We start from the raw sequence: 25,333 nt of genomic DNA, 5'->3' as shown, positions 1-25,333 counted from the left end.
AATCGAATTTCTCCTACCGACCATCCATAACTTTTCTTTTTCTTAAAATTAAAGTGAGTATTATGGATTTGAAACATGGAAATCCAGCGAATGCCATAGCTTTTTAACCAGTAAAATGCTGGTAGAAGACAACAAAGTGTTAAATAGATCCAACTTTTTAAATGTTGCGTTTTTCTTTTTCTTTGTAAAAGTGATAAAGTATGTACAGTTTTAGAAATAAAAATAGTTTACTTTTTTGTAAAAGTGTCAAAAGAACATAACTCTGTAAGAAGCGATCAGTTCGATATTCATCACACCATTAATCCTAACTCTTTCAAAGCCATCTCCGCTGCACTTCTTTCCGCTAACTTTTTCGATTGTCGTGCATCGCTCGTGAACGTTCTTCCCTCCACAGTGACCGTAGTTAAATATAACCCGTCAGCGCCTGCGTTTGTGTCGTATTCCGGCAAAGGTTTTTTTAATCGTTGACAATACTCCTGCAGTCTATTTTTCGGGGACACGACACCACTGCTGTTGGACGCTTCCTGACGTGCTTCTGTGATCATGTTGCTTACATCTAAACAAGTAAAAAGGTATTCGAGTGTAAGAAAATATTCGAGTAAAAGAAAATGAAAATATTAGAGTGTAAGAAAATATTAGAGTGTAAGAAAATATTCGAGTGTAAGAAAATATTCGAGTGTAAGAAAATATTCGACTAAAAGAAAATATGCGAGTAAAAGAAAATATTCGAGTAAAAGAAAATATTCAAGTAAAAGAAAATATTCAAGTGAAAGAAAATATTCAAGTGAAAGAAAATATTCAAGTGAAAGAAAATATTCAAGTGAAAGAAAATATTCAAGTGAAAGTAAATATTCAAGTGAAAGTAAATATTCGAGTAAGCGAAGAAATTAGAGTAGTGTGAAAGCAGACCTCCAAGAGGCTGTAACTGATTTGAAGTCAACTCATAATTTAACTAGCGTGAAATCCGAGGCTAAATCAAACTGTAGCTAAATAAATTTCAGACAAATAAACCAAACACCAAAGATTTCTACAGCCAAAAAAGAAAAATTAGCTATCGCAAAAAAAGAAAAGATTACTTGATCTAATTCAACGAACTTGACGAACGGAATCGATGAGCTCCGCGACATAGTACTTTGCGCTTCAACTAATAATCACAACCGATGAGAGTTAACATTATTTAGCAAAACTCTACCTGTTTGATCAAGAGATGCGCTTTGTTCAGCAGCTTGGTCAGCATTTTCTATAGGTACTCCCGCTATAATATGCATGGCCATATGAGCTGCATCTTTTTCCGCGTCCTTTTTCTTTGCGCACGGCGAAATGCATTTGAATTGACGACCGTTAAACGTCACCGTCGAAACGAAGCCTTGCGACGTACCAACAGTTTCGTAAACTGGTGTTGCCAGTTTATTTTTCTGCGCAAGTTCGTTCAGTTGACTTTTGTATGTTCCGTGAAGCTTGGCATCACTACCCACACAAGTTTGCTTCTGTGGTGGAGTGCCTTCAGTCCCTCCATCTTTACGTTTTAACGCTAGATAAAGAAAGCGATAGTGATCAAAAATGTCGAGTTTGTAAATGACTCAAAAACAATAAAAAAACGAGAAAAACCAGGCGTTTATAAAAATGTTTAGGAGCACAAAAATGAGATGAAATTAAAATTATGTAGTAAAATTAGAATATAAGAGTTTGATGAGAAATGATTATATTTAAGAAACAACAAAGCTTGGCATCCCCTCAAACACGAAAAAGGGAGCTGATTCAGCAGAGGGCTTTATAGATAAAGGATTGCTTATTATTTTTAATATTCTTCGGGCTGCTTTTTCAGCACAGGGTGTTTCTTCAGTCGTTCATGATTATAATTTATACGAGAAAATATTTTCTGTTCGCTTTTGCGTATGTACACTTACTATTAAGATTTTCATAGGTGCATGATTTGTCAAGATATCCTAGCTGTTTCAAAGCTTGGAAAGCAGCTCGTTGATCGGCTTCTTTCACTGTGTCTGTCGCTTTCGCTGCACTCACAGATTTCGATGCAAATTTCACGCAACCCATTAACCCGTACGAACCTCGTGTAGACTTGTACTGTGGAACTGGCAAGTGTAGTTTTTGACAGTATTCTTGAAGGCTGTTTTTATAGGACGAAAATTTACCACTGTGGGGAAGATTAATAGTCGGTAAGTCAACAGCTGGTGGAGTTTCTAAATGGAACGAGTACTCTACAGCGAGACACTCCTGTCATTAGAATTACAAACAATGATGTAATGTGCAAGTACTTCGAAGTCGTTATAGTTAAATTTTAAAAAAATAGTTCAACGTTAAGCTTTTGCTTTAGGTTTGGACAGGTTTTGCTGACCTAGTGAAACATGCATTTTCAGGACCGCCAGTAAATCAATGTAATTTTATTTCTTTTAAAGCCACGCAAACACTTGTTTGTTGATAAGAGAAATTAGTGCAAAAGCATTATCCAAATATCCACACTTGATATAAACAGCCTAAATTTGGGCGCATACATATTCTTCTCGTTAATTATATATTTTAATAAACTACACACAATTTTATAACAACAACTAGATCATCATAGGGTACTAAATTACGACGCAACACAACATATTAATGAAGAAGGGTTCACAACAATCATTGAGTGGACGTTTGTATTAATCTAACTTGAATTTAGAAATAGATCAGCTAATTGTATTGGTCGTTTTACCTCGCATAAGGGGAACTGAAAAAATGGAAAATATTGTGACCAGCAAGAAGCTTTTATTTTTTAAATGAATCCTCTTTAACACACTCGAAGAGAAAATGGAGAGCGAATTGAAAAATGACAGTTGCCATTCCCTCATACATGTATGTTATAAGCAAGTTAAAATTGGATGCTGGGATATGCTTATATGTTTACGTTATGAAAAACCTTGTATTTGTGAAATAAGATAAAAATGGTCCCGTTTTTACCTTAAGAAGAATAGCAACAAGACTAAAGGTATAACACAAGCAAGTTCAGATAGCATAGCAGACATTAATTGAGTTTTATTGTGTATAAGGAATTAAAAAAAAAGTCTGTGTCAAATTAAAATACTTATAACATCAGAAAGAACAAACTTACATTTACAAAGGCTGGTAAAAATGCTTAGCATATGCTTAAGAAAATCCCATACTAAACCATGAATATGGATATAAGCGTTATACTTATAAAAAAACACGTAATGAAGAACATATCAAACGATTTTAATAATCACAGATGATTTTTGCATTATGGAATCACCGCTCTTAAAGGAGCATTGATAATAATATTTTGTATGTTATAAAGGATAAAAAGTTGTTGATCAAGTTTTTAGGAAATTATTACTTATCATTTAGCTTTAAAGATTTCCATCAGACCTTATGACATCATCATTGGTGATGTCATAAGGAAGTAAGCATAAAATAATACTTGATATATCATGCAAACTTTAATCACATCAAAACTTTTAAACAGTGCGGACTTATGCTCTTGATGATATCTTGAAATATGTAAAGTTTTGTAGTTTCAGAATGGCCTCATCCTTAATTGAATTTCCGCGCCCGAAGGCGTAGGAAATTCTTTAAAACCGTCGTTTTTTCTTTTGGAGCATTTTTTGAGAAAAAATCGACCCTAGGATTTCACGTTCCTCTGATTTTTTGTTACCTAAATGTCATTTTACGCCAAAATTGGTTCAAAAATTAAAACTACTTTATTTTCCACAATATTTGGCACAGTTAACAAAAAAAGTATACTGAACATGATGGTGACATCAAAATTTCTATTTTTGGCCACCTTAAATGTCATTTTAGGCCAAAATTGGTCCAAAAATTAAAACTACTTTATTTTCCACAAAATTTGGCACAGCTAACAAAAAAAGTATGCTGAACATGATGGTGACATCAAAATTTCGATTTTTGGCCACCTAAATCTCATTTTAGGCAAAAATTGGTCCAAAAATTAAAACTAGTTTATTTTCGACAAAATTTTGCACAGATCACAAAAAAAATATGCTGAACATGATGGTGACATCGAAATTTTGATTTTTTGCCACCTGAAATTTCATTTTAGGCCAAAATTGGTCCAAAAATTTAAACTACTTTATTTTCGACAAAATTTGGCACAGTTAATAAAAAAAGTATGCTGAACATAATGATGGCATCAAAATTTTGATTTTTTGCCACCTGAAATGTCATTTTAGGCCAAAATTGGTCCAAAAATTTAAACTACTTTATTTTCGACAAAATTTGGCACAGTTAATAAAAAAAGTATGCTGAACATGATGGTGGCATCAAAATTTTGTTTTTTTGTCAACTAAATGCCGTTTAAGACCATAAACGTTTCAATCCGAAGACTTTCAACCATGAATGATAGGCTATAATTTGTGTTCGCAATTTCTTTTAAAGTGTGAGTTTATTATGACACGTTTCGTTTTGTTTGCGTTTGTTGTAAGATGTAATGTCACTTGTGTGCTTTATCTTCAGAGCTTCAAGCACCAAACCTCTTCGAATGTTTGGCACGATAACAACGAATTAGCAGGTTGTCATCAAATATTTTGGTAGCGAGCGGAAATTCTTAGAGCCCCCAGGTCTTCTTGTTATAAGTAGAAATGTGATGTCAGCATTTTTAAAACTTACTTACTAAAATAACACAAGAACAGAAAAAGATTTTTTAAAAATTCCAAAGGATTTGATAAACAACTTTTTATTCTCCACAACATATAAAAATATCATTTTTGATGCAGGAATTCCTTCAAGGTCATTTATTTTCATTTGAGCTGGGTGCAAATATATATTTAAGCCAAATGTTAACCCGATCGATGTCAATAACAGTAGCATATGTACACAAAGAATGAAAACATTGAATGCTGTGAACCCCATTATAAAATAAAAACATTTACAAACCTTTGAATGGCTTCTACTTGCTGTTCAACTAACTATGATCAGTTGAAAACATTGACATGAAAACAACGATTTAATTTTTATAAACAAAAACAATAAAAAAAAAAGATGGAAATTTGTTTTCATGGCAATGCCACCAAATGATCATACCTGCATTTTGTGCAAACGAATCAGATTTTAATGTGGTGTATGCCGTATCTAGAAAAGAAAACACAGATTAAATTTCTGTGATAACAAGAGACAATTTTAAAAGTATAACTATCAACATAGCATTAAATTGAATCTTTTTCAAGTGATAAAATAAAAAAAAAATAATGAACGAATTTGTTGCAAACAGAAAATCCTAAATATGAGTTTGAGAATATTTTTATTTCGTTTTGCTTGCACAAAATCACTTCCAGTACACTTTATTGCGCATAATGATTTGAAGTTTTATTTTTCAAGTCTAGCAAATTAAATGAAGAACGCGTTGTCTTTCAAGATATTATAACTTATTTTTTCTAAGTGATAACCCCTGTCTAAAACTCTGAAATTATATTTATAACGGTGAAACATTATGTTAGTTTTATTTTGTCTAAAACTATATTTATAATGTTGAAAATTTTTTTTATTCTGATAATGATATTTATTTCAAAATATGATAAATAAAATTACTCTTGGACAATCACAGGAGGCACAGTTTAACATTCCCTTGGTGCGTTTATTCAGAATGCGCTTGTTTATATCCCAGCGGACGTACGTCACATAAGTTAGTATTTACCAAACAGAAAGCCCCAATCGACACTGCCATGGCGGTGATCGTAGGCCTAATTTGACCTTAAATCTCTCGAAAACCAAAGCACACAAATATGAAAAAATTAATACAGTTTATATTCACATTATAATGAATATTTCAAGCACAACTTGTTATCAATTTTCAGTTGTCTTTTAAACTTATACAGCTAAACACATTAGAAGCAGAATAAATAAATCAAAAATATAATATCTAGGTTTATAATGCAATCAACGATGCGACAACGAAAATAAGAAAACAGCTATATTCTTCAGGCTCATAAACCTGTTTAAAATAGGTTTTTTATTGGGACTAAAATGGCAAGAACTTTTAAGGGAAAAACAGGCCTATTTATATAAAGGAGCACATGCCTACCTGGAGTTTTTGAGATTTTCCATTTCTGCTCCTGAGGAACTTGTTGTATGCAACCGCTGTTTAATAAAGCCCACAATCTTGGTTGAACATCTTTCTTCTCTTTTAATCCCGAAAGTTCAACAATGTCATCAATGTGTAATCCAATGTCACCAGCTCCACGCAGGGCATCAACAATGCTGCTGTTAGCTATACATGTATAAGATTTTTAATAACAACTAAGGAATAAAGTTTGTCATACACATTGTTTAACGATTAAGCAGTTTTATGAAAAGAAAAAGGGAATAATTTTTTTTATGACAATGTGTTTTTTATAGCAATTTTTATCTTTTATGGCACAACTTTACTTGCTGGAAATTATGGTCATATCATTTTATGTTTACTTTGCATGACCTAATAGGTACATGAATTTATTCTATTCTAACTACATATAAAAGCCTTCTGATATTGGCCCTTCAATAGGGCAGAAAAAAAAAAGAAAATGAATTCTTGAAAATGAAAGCGTAAAATGTTATATCCTTGAGTTATGTAACTTTTCTGTGTTATTTTACTCTTGATAAAATAAAAAATTATTAACACAATATACCATTCATATTCTGAGATATTTAAACACCATTATTTTATTTACATTAGACTCAGGAAAGTTGATTATCTGTTTTGAATGATTTGCCAATGTTAACGAAAGTTTTTTTTGCACATGCGCAAACATTTCTCTAGGTAGAAAATATAAACAAAAGTAAACAAAGAAATCCATCCAAAGAAAGAAATTATATTTGCTAAAAATTAGTGAAATATTTTAGAAGAATTAGAAAAATATAGTTAAAATTTAATTCCAATTTCTCTTGAATCTTACGCTACCCAAAAAATCTTTAATTTTCATTAATAGCCATTTTACCCTGTGTGAGTCCTGCCTTTTTTACTTACCCAAAGGTGCGCACATCTACTAAACTGCAAGTTTTGTTCATGTTAATTGTGGTGGCAGAAGTACAGTTCCATAGCATTGTGGTTAGTATACATTAGGTTTACCTTAGTCATTGAGAATGTCATGTAGAACCTTGCACAGTGGGGGTGGTTTCTACCTATAGACCTGATCTATAAGGTTGCAAGGAATACAAGTCTCACTTGTCAAATCGAAATCGAATTATCATGGAAATCTCCAACATAACTAAAGACAACTGCATCACAGCTGTTCTGGGAGCGCGCAGCACAACACAACCAGACAAATTGCTTCTGCGTCAAGGTTTCCCCGGCATTTCTTTTGGCTCATGTTATGTTAGGGTTTTAGTCCAGAGGTAGAAACAACGAGTCTGCAGGTAGCCTCTAATTTAATTGGTTCCTTCGTCAGCCATTTAGGCAGGGCATCTCAATCAGAAGCATTTAAATAGAAAACAAGCACCTGACACTCAAGGCAGGTCGATGCATGTGACGCTCAGGGCATCTCAATAAAAACACCAGTAATTAGCCTGACGCTCAGGCCATCTCTAGTGTGGTCATCGTGTGAATATGAAACATACACCTGACGCTCAGGGTATGAATAATAACACCAGTATTCTCTCATACACCATGAAAGAAAACATCATAATTAATATAATTATCATAATTAGTGCATCTCATCTGTCTTATGCACCTGATGCTCAGGGCATGAAGACGCCTATAATGCATATCCTGATGCTCAGGATATGCATTAAATATTGGGGCATATTTTGAATCATCCGAGGATGATGATGAATGATGATTCTGACGGTCAGGATATGCATTATATATTTAAGCATATGACGAATCACGAAGGAGGTATGTACCTTCATTCCTACCAATTCCCCTAAAAATTTCCATAAATAGTCTACGCATACTGAACGTGTTGTATCTACTCATTCCAATAGAAATACATCGTTTCTATCAATGTGTTATTATTCTAGAACCCAAACCAATTAAACGTGTACAATACACTTAATCATAGTGTCGTGTTTTTCCTGCGCGCACAGAAATGGATGCAACTTCTCTGCTTACTTTGTTCACATTTTTACCTCCATTTGTGCGCGCGCATCGGGCATTACGTAATCACTTAGATGCGTGTGCAAGTAAATATCAGGACTGTGATTCCATGTATCAAAATACATGTGGCGAAAACATTGAGTTGCCGTCATCTTGCCTGTACATGCAGTTTGGGTTAAATGAAAACAAGATCGATATTACAACTTATTTAAGCAAGGAAGTTTCCATGTAAAAACATGTCCCCTTCATCATTTTTTTTTTAATATTGCTTAAAGGGTCACACATCCTTGTTGCTTCTCAGAGCACTAAATTGATTAGATGTGAATTTCAGCTGAAGTTGTGAATTTTGGAAATATTAGTTTTTCACAGTTTAAATAAGCAATTTGCTGCTAAAAAAAGATGTATTAGGTGCCAACAGGTGTAGTTTATTTATTGTACTGTGTAGCAGCATATAAAAGTTTTCCCTCACTTTCGGGACACTATCTACTAACAAATAGGATAAAAAATGTAAAAAATATTTTACCTGTACCTCTGCTGTTGTCAACAGGAATACTCATATCTATTTATTTTGGTGAGCTAGCTATACGTATTATGCTAAATAATGACCGCAAAAAACGTGGCTTAATATGGCCACTTTCGCTTTTTGCCTAGCCGCTTTTAGCGTGCCATATACTTTTTGCCTCGTTTAAAAGAAATAAGCGTCATAAAAAACTATAGTCAAGACAACGCAAATGCTGACATAATGGTAGCTGTAAACATTCTACGTTGATCTTTACTAAAGGTCTCTTGTTTTAAACATGGTAAAACCAGGGAAAATTGGCAATGTTGTTGCTGAAGATTTAATTTGGTAAGAGTAGTATCTATCTTAAAAAATATGAAAATATTTGCTTGTAGTAGTAGGGCTTTTAAACGAACAAAATGTTAATGTATAATTTACAGGAAAGATCATGTTTTAAAAGAACATACTGCAGTTAAACAATGGTCTAAGAATTGGAGCTTTTTAGCAAACTTATCTATTGAAGAAAGACAACAGGTAAGGATTAGTCATGCTAGCTAGCTAAATGCTGGTAAAATGTATTTATTTAGGCAAAACCTGTAAAAAATGTTTACCATCAAGTCCTTTGCAATTTTTTTCAAAAAATTTTTTGTTCTCAAGTTATTCAAGGTAACAAATAACTTCAGAAAATCCGAGAAAATGATGCCATAAGTAACCTTCAAAAAATGCTGACATTTTACCTGTACATAGCTACACCTTATTCCAGGAAATTAACAAGGCATAACTCAAATTTTGAAAATTTGTGTTAATTATTAAATGCCTCTAGTTAAAATGTAGCGTAAATATCTATGACATTAAAAAAGTTACTACATATATATACAGTTAATTTAATTTTGCTTGCGTATATGCAAAACAATTTAGTAGGTTCACCTACCTAATTAAGCACGATGAAGGGTAGCTGAACAAAAGAAACTGATTGTCAATGAACGCATTCTCAAAATAAAGATACATAAAGATATTTTCTGATTTGGGTTATTTTAATGCTTTTTGTAATTAATTAAGCTAAACTGTGTTAATTATTTTTTTTCTATAAAAAGTAATAGGATTTAATGTTAATTTTATTTGTATTAATTTTGTGCCTTGTTAATTTCCCAGAAAAAAGTATTTGAAGATATCATCAAGAGCCTAAGCCCCTGATGGCTAAAAAAGTTTAGATATTATGTATAAGTTTACAAGATATTTTAAGTATTTATTATTTATGCTTACTAACTTAACATTACCGTGGATAAGGTTACTTGGAAATCGGTAAAGGTGAATATCTTAAATCTTACCTCTGGTTAAAAATAAGTTATATAGAAATCTTTTTTAAAAAGTCAAAAAATAGTGTGCTGTTAAGGGGAGGTAGAAAAGGTCATAAATTACAGCCAATTAACAATTAAATGCCGACGGCCCCTAAATTATCATTGTTGTTAATTTAATTATTCTAAAATCTAGAGGAAGAAGCAAAGGAGTAATTATTTAAGTAAAAATGAAGAAAATGAGTTAAAACTACCACTATTAGTTGCTGTTAATACACAGAGTAAACAAGATACCTCCTTTCCAAAAACATCGACAGGTCTTATTGGTTGGAAAAGTTCAAATCCAAAAATGAACTTAGAGAGATATGGAAATTATGCAAAACCAGTCAGGACATTTTTATGTCAAATGAATTGGCCAGCAGAAGGTATGATGTGAAAAAAGCATGGCGCTTACAATTGCTGCTAACCCAATGTTTTGGACATAACTTGAGTGGTTTTTGATACTATTCTTAATCTAATATTCTTAATTTTAGCATTTTAACCACTTTTAATTTTGTATTTGCTTCTTTTTATTTGATTTTTTTCTATCGTTTTTTTTTAGAAAAAACCTTTTTGCTAGTACTAAAAAAGAAACAATGTGTCCTATTAATCAAAATTTCCCTCTTAATTTTTTTCTAAATTTTTAGCCCTGTTTTTAAAAAGTTCCATCAACAAATAAATTTGGTAATATTATTTTTTTCCTATTAAAATAGAAGAAAAAATGTCTGATTTTTTATTATTTTTATTAGCAATAACTAATTTCTTCATTTAAACGACAATCCGAATTTGCATTGTTTGTATATACACTTTTCAAAATAATATTTTTTAGTAATCTTTTTTGAGTTAAAGTCGTGCTTGTGTAATGAGTACGAAAATCAACTATACTTTTCCGTTCTTTTTGCAGTAAAGTCCTTAAAAAAACTAACTTGGTTTTGGTCGACAAACAAGCAACAGATATAACTGTAGAGATTTTGTGTTAACCCCCTGGATAGGTTACCAAATTCCCCTGGTTGCCACTTTTTTTAGAGCTAAATATGAGGATTTTTTATGAGAATTTTTAACCTTTTTTTGAGAACATGACAGTGATTGAGGCGATTTAAGGACATCCCCATATTGTTTCAAAAAAATTGAGAATATTTTAGACGATTTTAAAGAATTAAAATGCAGGAGTTTGAGGAGAAAATTGTTATAATTGAGTTAAATACATATTTTTTAAACAAAGGAAAAATTTTGAAGAAGAAATTAAAAAAATTGATGAAACGAATGAAATGGTTGATCATGTTTTTGTGATTTTTAAAAAAATTTATTAAGTTCCAATGAAATAATAATAATCGTGTTGGTAAGATTCGCCATGAAAAGTAAAACAAACAAGTTAAGATAAAGCAAAAGGTTTTCGGTATAAAACCATAGTCAGTGCATATAAAATTCTTTTACTATGTTACAGTTATTCAGTATAATAATCGTGTTAGTGGTTTTTAATTATATTTTTATATGTATGGATTGGATTTTTTGTGCTTTATTGGTACGATTTTTTACATATATATATATGAATTGTAAATGAAAAATAGTTGCGTAAAGAGATGTTTGTTTAGTGTGAAAAAAAATAGTATGTGAAAAAAATTAGTGTGTCAAACAAATTTGGTGTGGCAAAAGCGTTTTTAGCACCATTACTCTGTTGCTTCTCTTCATTCAAGGAAACATCTTTAAGAAAAGAGATACGCAATGTGTTATGGTGAATGGAGAACTCATAGAAAAATAGATTTATGTCCAACATTTTCTTGACGATTTGAATAATCATGAAGGTAATACCGTACCAAAAAAGAAAATCATTTGGTCTGCAAGAAAATTCAAGGACTCTGCCAATCCTACAGCTATATACTTACTGTAACACCAACTGCACAGGGTTTGCACGTCGATTGGTCGAAATCAAAAATTTGCTGCGATATCTTTTATGTAATCAAATTTATTGCTGTAAATTTAAACAAGAAAATGATTGCAGGGAAATGATAAAAAAGTGGAATGTTGGATTTCATGTAGTACCTTGGTGGATAAAATTTCGCGTTGATTTTATTTCGCAGTCGACCGAAATTTTTGATTTCACGTGGATTGGATTTCGTGTTTAAGCCCTTTCTAGAAAATTTCGCATAGATTTACTTTCGCGGACGAGCGAATAAAGTAATTTAAAAAAAATTGAATTTTACGCATAATTTGGAGATACTCTGGAGATACTTGATCTTCTTAAAACAACTTTTATTAAACTAACAATTTTTAATATTTACTCAAGGTAAAATCAAAAAGTCTTTTTCCTTGTTTTGAACTTCATTCATCTTCATCTTTTTCACTGCTTTCGTCATCTTCGTCCTGGTATTCAGACTCACTTTAAGAATCATTGTTTTTTTTCATTAACGTCTGGGGGAAGTATCAATAAAACGAAGAAAAAAAGTCGGAAATCCGCTAATACCCCCAAAAGGAAGAGTCACGTTGTAAAGATATTAGAAAATTTTTCATGCATTCAAGAAATGTGAAAAGTACATTTAATCAAGGATATACAATATGATATAATAGAAGTTGATTAAAAATTGTTTTTTAGTCTTTATCGTGTTTATCATGTAAACAAAAAAAGAATATCATCAAAAATGATTGAGATTTATGTCTGTTTTACTCTACGCCTTAGAAAAACTCAAAAAAAAAAAGTTTTCAATAAGTTTTCAATTCAATTTCGCGTGGATTTAATTATACGTTTTTTGCAAAAACCGCGAAATTTAATCCACTGAATACACTTAATTAAATCTCGCGAAAGAAGAAACTATTTTGCGCATTTGTGCGCAAAAGGAGAAGATCCCAAAATATGTTTTTAGGACATTTCTGAAGATTTGATCATTATCTTATTTTGATTTTTGATAAAGATAGACAACAATACACCCTCGAATGTGACGAATTCAGTTTTTTGAGAAGTTTTTTTTCGGCTTAATAATGGGGATTCGTGGGTAGAATGAGTCAAAACGTTTCAAAAATATGGATTTCGAATTTTTTTGAGGATTGAACTGTTCGTTTTTTCTGATGTTTTAAATCTAGGTAGGTCAATTAAGGTCTCGCTTGTTTATCTAAACGATTGAATTTTTGCCTTAAACTTAGCTATGCCCAAAAAATGTTTTAGTCATTTTCGTCATCTGGGTAAGATGATACAGGGCGAATTGTTTATTTCCAAAGTATTTTAAATGATTCGTGCTATCTACAACGATTGAGGGGTTACTTTGTTGCTGTTTTGAGTTTTTGTATATTTTGCTTCATTTAAAATTCTGCCTTTTTCTTCGATCTAATTTAATAATTGTTTAAGTCGAATTCTTGAAGTACCACTGCAAGTTGAGGTTGGGAGTGTTTAATTTCTGGGGGCACCACCACTGTAAGTTGAAGTTTCAAGGGTTTAATTGCTGGTAGTACCACCACTGTAAGTTGAGGTTGCGAAAGTTTAACTTCTGGTAGTACCACCACTGTAAGTTGAGGTTGCAAAAGTTTAATTTCCGGTAGTACCACCACTGTAAGTTGAGGTTGCAAAAGTTTAATTTCTGGTAGTACCACCACTGTAAGTTGAGGTTGCAAAAGTTTAATTTCCGGTAGTACCACCACTGTAAGTTGAGGTTGCAAAAGTTTAATTTCTGGTAGTACCACCACTGTAAGTTGAGGTTGCGAAGGTTTAATTTCTCACAAAACTAAAGTGCGCATTATGGAAATTATTTGTTATTTGACCAATTATTTACCAATCAAATTGTTTGATTTTCGGTTATTCATTTGCCTCATACAAAGTCTTTAGCAATTGTTTAAACTTAAAAAAAATAGTGCGACAGGTCGAGGGATTGCAAAATGCGATAGGTTTGGGATGAGATTACAAAGTGCGACAAAATGGGTTACAAATTACGATGGGATTACAAAATGCGACAAAATTAGATTACAAAGTGCGATGGGATTATAAAGTACGAGATCATACACTATACGGGCTTTTATAAAAAAGTTTTGGAAACGTCGTTGCAGATAATCCAAGTTTTTGCTCCGTAAACTTAGCAGGACCACAGCAAGTAAACTCGTTAAGAGATAATATATCTACGCAAAAGGACTTTAATGGTCGGTCTCGGAGGCGAAAAATAGATTAACAAGCGAGTTCAGAAACTGAATATATTTACGATTACGCAACCTCGTCCCCAGGGCTTGTTAGGCTTTTTATATTTGGACAAAAAACCTAACAAGCTCTGGGGACGAGGTTGGCGATTACTTGAGTAAGCAACATTGTGGCCCAATAATGATAACAAAGAATTGCCCCCTACCCCTTGTTGTTATTGATCTATAGAACTTGTGGGAGTTTCATGCTTTGTATTTTTGGAAGAGTGAAGATGTACAAACGGAATGTCGAAAAAATTTTTGATTGTGAACACGCTTATTTATGAAACAATCACTACTTTTATTCTCACAGTGGTATTGTAACACGTGGCTTTTTCTCCTTCTTATATTGTTTACAATTTCGTAAATATCAGTAAAAAGACAAGATATGCTTTATAAGAAATGATATAAAATTAAAATATTTGTTTTAATAATTCGGATGTACTATTTTTCAAGTTTAAATTCTTCCACAAATAGCAAAGAAAAATCAGTAAAATTCAAGATTTTACACAAAATATTGGTGCGTTTCTTTTACATAAACTAAGAAATAATCCTGTTTTAGTACAATAAGGTAGATGGAAAAAATATATATTTCTATACAATAAATTATATAAATTCTTTGGGACACAAGACTAATAAAAAAATTGAATAAATAAAATTTATTTAACTTTATTAAAAATTTGAAAAATTTTCCATACCCGTGGACAGAAGGTATTAAAACGTAACAGCTAAAGTTGATTAATTTTTGCGAAGAATTATTTTTGCAAGGTCCAAAAAAAATATATTTGGGGAAGATTAATTTTCGCGAACTAGCCAGGTCAAGATATTTTTCTCGCGAATCTAGTATATTTCAGCATTTTTTATTTAGTTTTCAGGCCTATTTATTAAAATCAAACTTGCTTAATCTACTACAATATATCTGCCGAGCAAAAATCAGAGAGAAAAACAAAAAATCTTCTTTTAGAAAAAAAGTAATTTTTAGCAATTTCGCGAGATTTATTTTGGCGAATTGACTGGGAATTTTCGGGCAGGCAAATGGAATATGAATAAAATTTGCGAAAATTAATCTTCGCAAAGATTAATCAACTTTTAAGGTACAACTTTATTGTAAGAATACCAAAATTCTAACCAGGCTGGTCATTTCTTATTCTTTCATTATTTTAAACAATACACCTATTGTTTTAACATAAAATTGCAGCCTGATATTCTTATAAAGGGTATTCTTATATAAAAAACGTGAATTTTGTAGTTCTCCACCACAGCAAGTACGTAAGCTAGATTCATACACTTTAAACTTGTCAAAGTGTATGAATCTAGCCTACGTCAACTTGTCCATTTCCAGAGCAAAGTTAGGATCTTAAAGTAAATAGTTAACTACTAAAACCGAATTTAGTAACTACTACTAAACTAACTACTAAAACCGAATTTAATTTGTCCATGCTTCAAAAATGACGAAGAGAATTGCTTTGTTTAAATCATTGTACCTAACTAGTCGGTGGCCTGTGGGAAAATCCACGGGTTGGACCCTCGCTGAGTTAGATAGACGTGTTACGGAAACACAAACATCAAATGCGATATATTTTATCCACTTTGTTGCGACGGGTAAATTTGAAGGACGAGAGAACCCGTGGATTTTCCACCGGCTATACGTACACGTCTGTCATGCAAAATGGTACCGTAAGTAGCGAGACGCACGCAATGCGATAAGAAGGACAGGCGAACCCGTGGATTTTCCCACGGGCCACTGACTAGTTAGGTACAATATCGCTTGTACTAATTCAATTAGCTCCAATATCTCACTTAAAAAAAACTTTAAGATGAATTATAGCCATATGTTAGATACTGTATATTAAATAAGGTTAATAATAAAAGATATGTTTAAATGTTTTAGTCAACTCGAACATATAGCAGTAAAATATGGCACATTTAGAGCGATAATAATTCGTTCATTAAATGAACAAATAAGCACTATTTTCCAAAACGAATTCTTAACCAGACCACTTCTGCTTCCGTCAACAAACCTGACAGGCTTGTGATTGCTTGAAATAACCATACACATTGACCAGCGGAAATATAATCAACGCGCCTACAAGTGATCCGACTTGAACACTTACACCACATAATAGAAGTCCCTTGTAACCATGACTACGAATAACGGTACTGATAGCCGTCTTTAGATAGCTAACCAATCCAACGCCGAACACAGTAACGAGAAGCTAAATACACGAAAATGACGTAAAAGTAGTTCATACAATGACATCAAGGTAGAGTTTGACTCAAAACGAATTGAAACGGGTCGGAGCGGACAATTGTGATTTATGGAATCTGATTGGTTGGTAAGATTTTCTGTTCCCATCCAAACTAAAAGTTGAAATCATTTCAACTTTTCTTGTGGAACGGAACAAAAAAAAATTAAAAAAACAACAAAAATATAATTAGCAGACGCCCAATTAAATGTAAGTATTTCTCTTGCTCCATTCTGATCCGTTTTCCTTTTTGAGTGGAAATGCACCTTTACAAACAGCAAAATAAAAAATCCCTAAGTCCTAAAAACTTCGGAATTCCTATATCTGAAAAATATAGTGCTGGTGACACGCAATAAAATCTACAAGACGTGCGTAATATTTTAACTACTTTTAAAATCCTTGGCTACAATAGCGTATATATAAATGAATTTAACGCAAGACGGGGGAAATATTTTTTATTTGTAAACACAAATAAATAATATATAAGACTAGCTTACTTACCACGACAACACCACCAGCTGACGAATCACGCCAAAGTGGACACGGGCTAGTCGCAGCAATGCCAATGGTATAACTTGCCGACGCAAGATAAACGCAGACACCAATGAATATAGCAACACTAGACTGGACGCTAACAAGAAAATACAGAAAACAGCACACAGGATTGGCGACAGCTGACAATGTAAGAGTCAAATGATAAATATTGTTTCCATATGGTAAACATGCGTATGATTGCAAGGCCGGTAGCACACCATTACTTATACCGTTGATGACACCGTTCAGTGACAACAAAAAATAATATTTTCGGTTATTAAGCTGGTCAATCGTGCTTGGTGCTGAGGACTTCGGTCCTGAATTTGTATCGTTATAAAAGTTTTGCAAGCATTTGGTAGAATTGTATTGGTCCATTTCTTGTGCGTCGTGCGTACATTCAAGTTTAACATTTTTGTTCTTGATTCTTATCAACAAAATAAAGGCTGTCAAACTGCAAACCATAATGGCGGTTATAACGACAAAGAAAACGGTTGCTGAAAAACGTGGCTCTGTGTGGAAATAGGATGGTACGATTTCCGTTGAATTAAACATGGTACCATTTTTCAAACCAGTGGTACTTTCAGCGTGTGCCCCACCTTTCTTGGTTGTATAATTCAAGGACATATTTTTAAGTACTGCTCTTTCTTCACAAGTATAAGACTGCTTACCAACGCCTTGTATCATAGCAACGACACTTGGTACCAGGCCACTCATACCTTCCCCAACATAGTATATCGTCATAAACTTGGAAGGAAAGTTCGCCATGAACGGAAGGAAGGTAACTGAAGATGTGCAATCTACAGTTGCCATAAACAAACTCAATACAATCAAAGACGTGCTGTAAGGCTTGTTATTTATCACGCTTGTCTCTTTCCATGTAAACGCTAAAAGAATAGATGCTAGTGCACCGACAAATAAAATTAAGTAGATCGTACGTGTCTCTGTTACAACCTTTGATTTACAAATTGCGTATTTTTGCAATAAAAGGTAAACCAACGGTCCAATGTTTGCTAACTGAATGACAACCGTTAAGTATGACGGCAAAGACCATTGCTGCGGAGATTGTCCAACTAGCACAGGTAGTTCCACCCAAAGTCCGTTCACTGCTACCCACGATCCAGTACCAAACACACAGATAAGAAAAGCAAGTTTAACTTTTTCCAATGTGATAACTCTTGCGGCTTTCATTTTTGTGATTTTTCCCAAATGTGATTGCCAATATGCAGTGGTTTTTAGGCTGAATTAGTCACCCAATCAAGTTGTACTGTTCTGTATAAATTTACAGCCATGTTGAATTCGCAGTTTCTAGTTTCGTTTTACGTTATTATAACACTACTTATCCTGTAAAAAATATATAAATCTTATATCATTCACAGTTATCACGCTGTTTGTTGTGTTTGTAATAAGTTTCAGACTCAAACTCGCGATATACACAATACAGTGATATAAAGTAAGTCTTTTACCATCAAAGAAACTTCACATAAATAAAGATAGAATAGCATATTTCAACTTATCTGGTGGGAATAAAACTTTCGCGATCAAGCTTTTAAAAAAATTTTCGCCAGACCTATCTTCAAACCGCGAAAGGTTCTTCTTTTAAAATATGATCTTAATGCGAAAATTTTCAACACAGATAGTTTTGAGCATGACTCCTCTACTTTGAAATTAAGTGAAATGTAGTGTTAGGCTCGACTGTCTTTATCATTTTATTTTCTTATTCGGAAGGAGATTTCGCAGCAAAATTACGAGCCAGTTTGTTTATTCACGTATTAATAATATTTCCTTTTCGCCGGAACTTATTCTTGCAACTTCGGACCGAATTTAGTTCCGCAAAATTGCACTTTTAGAACAAATCGCAAAAATAAGTTCCTGCAAAAAAATATGTAAAATTCTTAAAGACGATAAGCAAAAAGAAAATATAGAGGTAATTTTGAGACTATTTTGAAATAAAAAAAACTTTTATAAATAAGTGTTTCAAACGGAAACAATAACTCCGCATACTTTTCGTTGATGCTTCCAATTAATAAAATATGTTTTATTAAGGTACCTTATCGTTCTTTATTTTACCAACCCTAAAATAACACTCGCATTAAAACCATCATTCCCAGATTTTAGCCTAGCGCCGTTTAGGACCGTGTTTTCGCTGCCAATTGATTAAAAAAGAAAAACGCGCAATTCACGCGAAAATTGATGTTGAAACAAATGTTGAGCTATGTTATGTTCGAAATTATCGTGTTCAAGGATACTCATCGTCAATCTTAGCTGACATGATGGTTAATGAGAAAGAAACACATATTTGCAGCCAGCTTGCTTAAATTTCTTAAAATAAGGTAACAGAAATAGACCTTAAGAGCCTAAAATGATGGCCATATCCCTAATTAAAATATGCGCTTAAAAAACAAATAAAAATAACGCCACCTTTGGCCTATATTTCAAATTTTCGATCTTTTTAACACTACATGGCAAAAATAACGCAACTTATGATTGGCGATAAAAGTCCGATAAGGTACTGAATATTCGCGCATATTTACGCGCATGCGTTATTATTAACTGCGAATAAAAAACTGCAAGAATATCCTTAACCTGGACAGTTCTAGTTAATAATAAAAACAAACAATCAAAAAAATGCGGACAACTGAAAAATATATCTCCACATAAATAATCTGAAATTACAATATCAAATAAATTAAAAGCTTTGAAATAATTTTTACGATTCAGATACTTCAACCCAAAGCCTGCGTAAAACCAATGACATAAAAATGTTGTATAGTGTGAAGATAAACTAGCCTTAAATAATAGTGAAAACTGTCTTTAAAACGTTTCCATGTCCTGCAAGCGCACAAGCGGTTGACAGGTAGTGGCAATAGAAATAACTCTGGATTACATTAGATGGGAGTAGAACAAATAATTGAAATATAACCTAAAATAAAATGAACAAATTGGATTTGTAAAAGAAATTCGCACGAAATTCGCCAAGATTTAAATGAGTGGAGAAAACTTTTAGAGAAGTCCATCAGTATAAAATTGTTGTTTTTTTCGATTCTGAAATTTTACCCAAATAACCCTTGAATTTATTTTTTGGGGTTCTAAATTTTAAAACACTTTTTGTCAATTGCATAGCATCAGAAAGTAATTTCTCTGCCCTTTTTGGAAGATGTTTTCCAAAGCAGACATCTCGTCGAATTCTCTAAATTCGAATTCCAGTGAATTATTGAAGGTTGTTTTCAAATAAGTTTGCACTTAATACTCAGAATGTTTGAAACAATGAAAAGGAGTGTCCTTTTTTAGTTAGCTTAAAAAACAATGTTCATGCCTAAATTAAAATGTCACCCTTACTCTCTTGTAACTGAGAATTGTATATTAAATTCAAGATTCAGTTGAAGATAACAAAAATATATCTCAATGCAACAAATGAAAATAAATTATGTCTGAAAATATAGCAATTCAAAAAAGTGCGATAATTTTGTTCCGAGTGTGGGTGAATGGAAAATATCTTTATTCTCAAGAGTGAGATGGAAACAGTACAGTAAATAATGCACAGCTCAAAACACCGTGCAAACATAACACTAACTTCCATGGCTTGCATAGAATTCCTGAAGTTCCATCTTTAGTGTTTTAGGAAGACAAGCTTCTTGTAATTTATCCTCCAGTTCTTCCTCTGTATAAGATTGCCATAACAAATTCTTACAAAACATTGATAATGACGGAACTGTAAAATTAAAAACATAATTTTGCAAAAACTGCAATCTTCTACAAACTGCAAAAAATTCCTATTTATAGTGTTAATTTAGCCGACCTCCTGACGAAAACCAGCAAAAATTAGCATGTATGTCGAGTGAAATTTTTAGGCCAGATTAATTTTGGCGTCGCATCAACCTTTCCCCTTCTCTCTTTTTCTATTTAAAAAATGTATAGAAATGAGAAAAAACACCAATCATAATCCTTACCTCCACAATTTACAATCTGTACTTGTTTTGTCGCCCCATATAAATCCACAACTGCATAAATATTGCTTCGTGTTGGAATATTCTGTACACATGGACCAAACTGTTGTCCATTTATTAAAAAATACAATTCGCCTTTCGGTGAAACAAAAAATCCTATTCTGCTGTTTATACCACAGGGATTACAAAACGGATCTAACGCTAGAAGTTTCTTGTTAAATTTATCACAATATTTCATTTTTTCACACCTTCTTATTACAGTCTCCACATTTTTATTTCCATTTCTTTCGCCACGCAGCATTCTATTATTCCAGTTCACAATTTTCATATTCGTTTCCATGTCATTAAAAGGATCATCAATAACGGGTTTTAGTGCAAAAACATACGATTTCCCCATCTTTTGCAAATCTGGAAATAAATATTGTGGTATTTGAATGCTTCCTGGATTGTGTAGAGTAATCCCACACCTTATATTTCCAGCCCAACCGATTGCTTGATCTTGAATTTCAATAAGGAACAACTCATTTCGCTCTAAAGGTCTGTGGCTGAATACCAAAGCATTTGCAAAACTTTCCACTCTGATAGCAGTACGTCTATTTTCTCTCAACTCAATATTTCGACCATGTGCACGATGAAAACGTAGCATATTATAATGTTGTCTATATATATATATATACAGTAGGTGATTGCAGTAACATAACATAGCAGCCGTTCGTTATTTTAAGAGTTTTAAAGAGATTGACAAACTTGTCAGATTTATAAAGATTAAACTCTTTTACACAAGAGTAAATAGATTAGAAGATTACATTTAAACACACAATGTGCTCAAAAAGCCTGTTGTTGTAGTTTTGACATAAAATTGAGAAACAAATCAAGAAGCACTTATTCCTTAATCTTAAACTCCACTAAAATGATAAAAACATACGCAGACATATTAGGACCAGGCAACACGCACATAAACCGTTAAACGGACTGAGTAAAAAACAGATAATGTAATAGACGAAAAAGATAATACATAGGAAAGTACAAATTGTGAGAGAACAAACAAAAAAAGCTTACAAAAACTTTCTAGAACTCTTTGCAAAAACAACAAATATACCATCAAACAACATGACCAATGCAAAACTGAAAATACTATATATACCTTGTAAATATTGCAGTGCATAAGATAGTCCTAGAAGGACAATACTGATGAAAAAAAAATAATAGACACGTTGATAATTATACATGTCATTAAAAACTAATCAAATAAACAAAATATTAACTGTGTTCAGGCTCTGGCACATGATTGGGTGATGAGGCATGTGGATACAATAATTCATCGAGCCATTCAAGCCATTTGATTAAAACCATTTTTATTGTCTAACAAGCACTATTTAGAATTTCTGATTAAACCTGTTCCTAAAATTTTACAGGGTTGCAGGGGAAGCTATATCAATATAAAGAGGAAGTCCTGGTGATAAGGCTTTTCGATATTTTTTGACCATGAGTCAGTATACCATCTGTTTAATTTTGTGCTGAAAGATGGATTTACTTAATTCAATAATTTGTGCTCCAAGACAATTTTTTATGCTCAAATACTAAAAGTAAGAACCAGCAGTAGCCACCAGTGTTTTGAAGTAACCACCAGAGTGTTAATCTTCCATTCTAGGCAATTACTAATAAGAATCAATTGGTGATGGGGTTTAATTGTGTTGAATTGTTGCAATATGTGTATGACTAACCTACAGGTTAGTCATACACATACTGCAAGTTTAACAAATGGTAGCAGAGGAATAAAATTGCAAAGTATCATAGCGAATCGTCGAAAGGTTGGGTATCCCAACCATCATTGAATACAGGCTCCAGTTACAAAGACTGAAAAAAAGAAGTTCAAATATGGCAAGCACTCACAGAGCTATAAAGGCGGAAAAACAAGGGCCAACTGTTTGAAAGAAAAAGCTAAAGAAGCAGTATTGGAATTGGAAATTGAACAAATCAGTGCCACAACTGAGGTAAAAGCTATTACTGACAGATTGGACAAAATTTACTTAAAGGATGAAAATCAAATTGCATACCTGGCTTATAAAACCTTTAAAAAATTCAAACGACCCTCTGAAATGAGCATGAATGATTACCTTATAGAGTTTGAACGATTGTATCACAAAATCCAAGTCCAAAGAGGAAGGGCTGCAGCACCAAATCAAAGATATGGATGGAGAAAAACCAGATCCAGTAACAGAGTAATGAATCCGCCTGATGAATTTGGAAATTCTTCAAAGTGCAATATTTTTCAGTCCATTTATCACTGGGCTGTGAATTGTCCCCATTCTTATGAGAATCAGGAGTCTGAAGATGTGAAAAAGGAAGACAGTTGTTCAAAAGTTACATTTTTTTCGAAAATTAAAGAAAGTGAAATGCAATCCCTTGTTGGTGAAACTTTGTCATGTGCAGTTTTAGACTGTGGTTGTACCAAAACAGTCTATGGTAAGAATTGGTACCAATGTTTCATTGATAATATTGATAGTGATAAACTGCCAGAAGAGTATCCAGGTGGAACAAGATTTAAAATTGGAGATAGCGAAGCAGTTCGTTCCGCAAAAAGAGTAACCTTACCTGTAATTATTGGTTCAAAACAGATAAATCTAGAAACAGAAGTTGTATTCAATGAAATACCTTTGCTTTTGAGTCAAACATCTATGAGAAAAGTAGATGCAGTTTTAGATTTTAGCAATGATGCTGTTAAAATGTTCAAACAATGCCACCCTTTAAAATTTACCACCACAGGTCTCTGTTGCATACAGGATAGAATTACATGAAAAGAACTATGACCATTTGCTTCCTCAAGTTGCCTTTGCAAGTGAAAAATCCAAAAGAAACAAGATCGTCAAACTTCATCGTCAGTTCTGTCATCCAAATGCTGAGAAATTAAAATCTCTTCTAAAGCATCAAATTCCTTTTTAGAGGACCGGAGTGAAATCATGAAATTAATTGATTATGTCTCACACTCTTGTCTTATATAGAAAACCAAGGACACATCCTATTGTTGGCTTGTTATCTATTGTCGTCGGAATTCATCAATATATGGCTTTAGATTTCACAATCATTGTGGTTTATTCATATCATAGATACTTTCACAACATTTTCATTTTCAAAGTTAACAAAGACAAAATATAAAGATGTGATGACAGACATTATCTTTAAAATTTGGTTAGCAAGATTTGGTCAACCAAGAAAGTCTCTGGCTGACAATGGAGGAGAATTTATCAATAAAGTGTATGAAGAAATGTGTGAGCAATTTAATATAGAGTTTTCCACAATGTGAGCGGCATAATGGTATCATTAGGGGAATGCTGAGTAAGATTATAGAGGATACGAAATGTACACCTAATCGAGCACTTTTTGGGGCTATTAGTGCCAAGAATTCTTTATCAAACAACAATGGATTTTCACCAAACCAGCTTGTTTTTGGTAAAAAATCAGACTATTCCTGCATCCTCACTGATCAGGAATGATACAGTTTCAAGTAAATCTGTGGCCCATAACCTTACTATGATGCATGCGTCACGAAGAGCATTCGAAGCAGCAGAATCTTCAGAAAGAATACATAGAGCATTGTGGCATAATGTCCAGTGTTACAATGATGTGCAGTATGCATAACTGGAGATAAAGTCTTTTATAAAAGAAAAGACAGTAAAAATGGCATGGACTAGGCACTAAGGCTGCCTGTAATAAGAAGGTTAAGTACAAGGCTTCATGTATGAAAGCTTGCATCAGTAAAAATTTGCAAACATAAACCTATAGCTTTTTTCAATTAGAAAGGCTGACACCCATCTTTTTCCTGTCTAAATGCCAGAATTGTAGGACTCTGCTGCTAAAAATGTAAACAACGGAATTCATCTATGCCACACCAATGTGGGCTGTTGGATGTTGCAGAGAATTGTCTTGTAGAGTGGAGGGGCATGACTTAAAATCATTTTAATTTTATATACAATTAAATTAACCTACCCGTAGGTCGCGCGTAAAAACAATGCATTGGAATCACATTCGTTAGGGTTAGGGTAAGGGTTAGATACTTTTGCAGGAATTCCTCATCCTTATACCTAGCATGCGTTGATCACATAGATTACGTAGGTTACTTTTGCAGGAATTCCATCATCCCGATACCTAGAATGCGTTGATCACATAGATTGCGTAGGTTACTTTTGTAGGAATTCCATCGTCACAATACATAGCACACATTGGTCATGTAGGTCTGGCAAATTACTTTTATAGGAATTCTTACATATTGCAGTAGGGGATTCTACAGTTGCTCGTTGGAGGCTCCTAATTTGGTCTGAGTATATGCTAATATTATTATATTAAATATAAAAAATGAACCAGTTCCAGCTCTTTAACTAAAGAACCAGTAAATTTTTAGCTGGCTCTTTAACTAAAGAACCGGCAAATTTTTAGGTCACGTGATTCATCTAGACCACCATGCTATATGGTGTGTATTCCCTCATGTGCGCTCTTTCCAAAATCTCATTGCGGAAGGTCAGTTGTACTCTTCGTTTGAAAAACTATACAACAAAAAATTAGCTTGTATAATCAGAGAAATTTTGCTGAAT

General features: G+C 33.0%; 4 protein-coding genes across 5 annotated transcripts; 1 reads left to right on the top strand and 3 right to left on the bottom strand.

The window, feature by feature from the left end:
• Positions 1-139: 139 nt before the first annotated feature.
• On the bottom strand, positions 140-8,709 carry LOC130613736 (uncharacterized). Of its 2 annotated transcripts, none has more exons than XM_057435072.1 (6): positions 8,559-8,709; positions 6,047-6,232; positions 5,050-5,097; positions 1,908-2,198; positions 1,193-1,531; positions 140-556 (listed from the first exon to the last, which is right to left on the bottom strand). In XM_057435072.1, the coding sequence occupies exons 1-6, from the start codon at positions 8,590-8,592 to the stop codon at positions 291-293; spliced, it is 1,164 nt and encodes a 387-aa protein (XP_057291055.1). In that variant the 5' UTR covers positions 8,593-8,709; the 3' UTR covers positions 140-290. The 2 variants fall into 2 exon arrangements, with proteins under 2 accessions (XP_057291055.1, XP_057291056.1); XM_057435073.1 differs by having other exon boundaries at positions 8,565-8,709.
• Positions 8,710-8,732: 23 nt separating this feature from the next.
• On the top strand, positions 8,733-11,476 carry LOC130613738 (uncharacterized protein C20orf85 homolog). The gene is made up of 3 exons (XM_057435075.1): positions 8,733-8,882; positions 8,975-9,068; positions 10,026-11,476. Exons 1-3 carry the CDS (start codon positions 8,833-8,835, stop codon positions 10,263-10,265), a joined length of 384 nt encoding a protein of 127 aa, XP_057291058.1. The 5' UTR covers positions 8,733-8,832; the 3' UTR covers positions 10,266-11,476.
• Positions 11,477-15,991: 4,515 nt separating this feature from the next.
• LOC130614060 (solute carrier family 52, riboflavin transporter, member 3-A-like) lies at positions 15,992-18,515 on the bottom strand. The gene is made up of 2 exons (XM_057435457.1): positions 16,768-18,515; positions 15,992-16,236 (listed from the first exon to the last, which is right to left on the bottom strand). Exons 1-2 carry the CDS (start codon positions 17,986-17,988, stop codon positions 16,033-16,035), a joined length of 1,425 nt encoding a protein of 474 aa, XP_057291440.1. The 5' UTR covers positions 17,989-18,515; the 3' UTR covers positions 15,992-16,032.
• A 911-nt stretch (positions 18,516-19,426) lies between these two features.
• Positions 19,427-21,476, bottom strand: LOC130614061 (neuralized-like protein 2). Its single transcript, XM_057435458.1, has 3 exons — positions 20,748-21,476; positions 20,372-20,509; positions 19,427-19,720 (listed from the first exon to the last, which is right to left on the bottom strand). The coding sequence occupies exons 1-3, from the start codon at positions 21,445-21,447 to the stop codon at positions 19,686-19,688; spliced, it is 873 nt and encodes a 290-aa protein (XP_057291441.1). The 5' UTR covers positions 21,448-21,476; the 3' UTR covers positions 19,427-19,685.
• Positions 21,477-25,333: the final 3,857 nt, after the last annotated feature.

This window comes from Hydractinia symbiolongicarpus, chromosome 11, assembly GCF_029227915.1.
Source record: "Hydractinia symbiolongicarpus strain clone_291-10 chromosome 11, HSymV2.1, whole genome shotgun sequence".
Taxonomy (NCBI): Eukaryota; Metazoa; Cnidaria; class Hydrozoa; order Anthoathecata; family Hydractiniidae; genus Hydractinia; species Hydractinia symbiolongicarpus.
The sequence above is the reverse complement of the archived record's forward strand: the minus strand, read 5'-3'. Positions and strand labels throughout refer to the sequence as shown.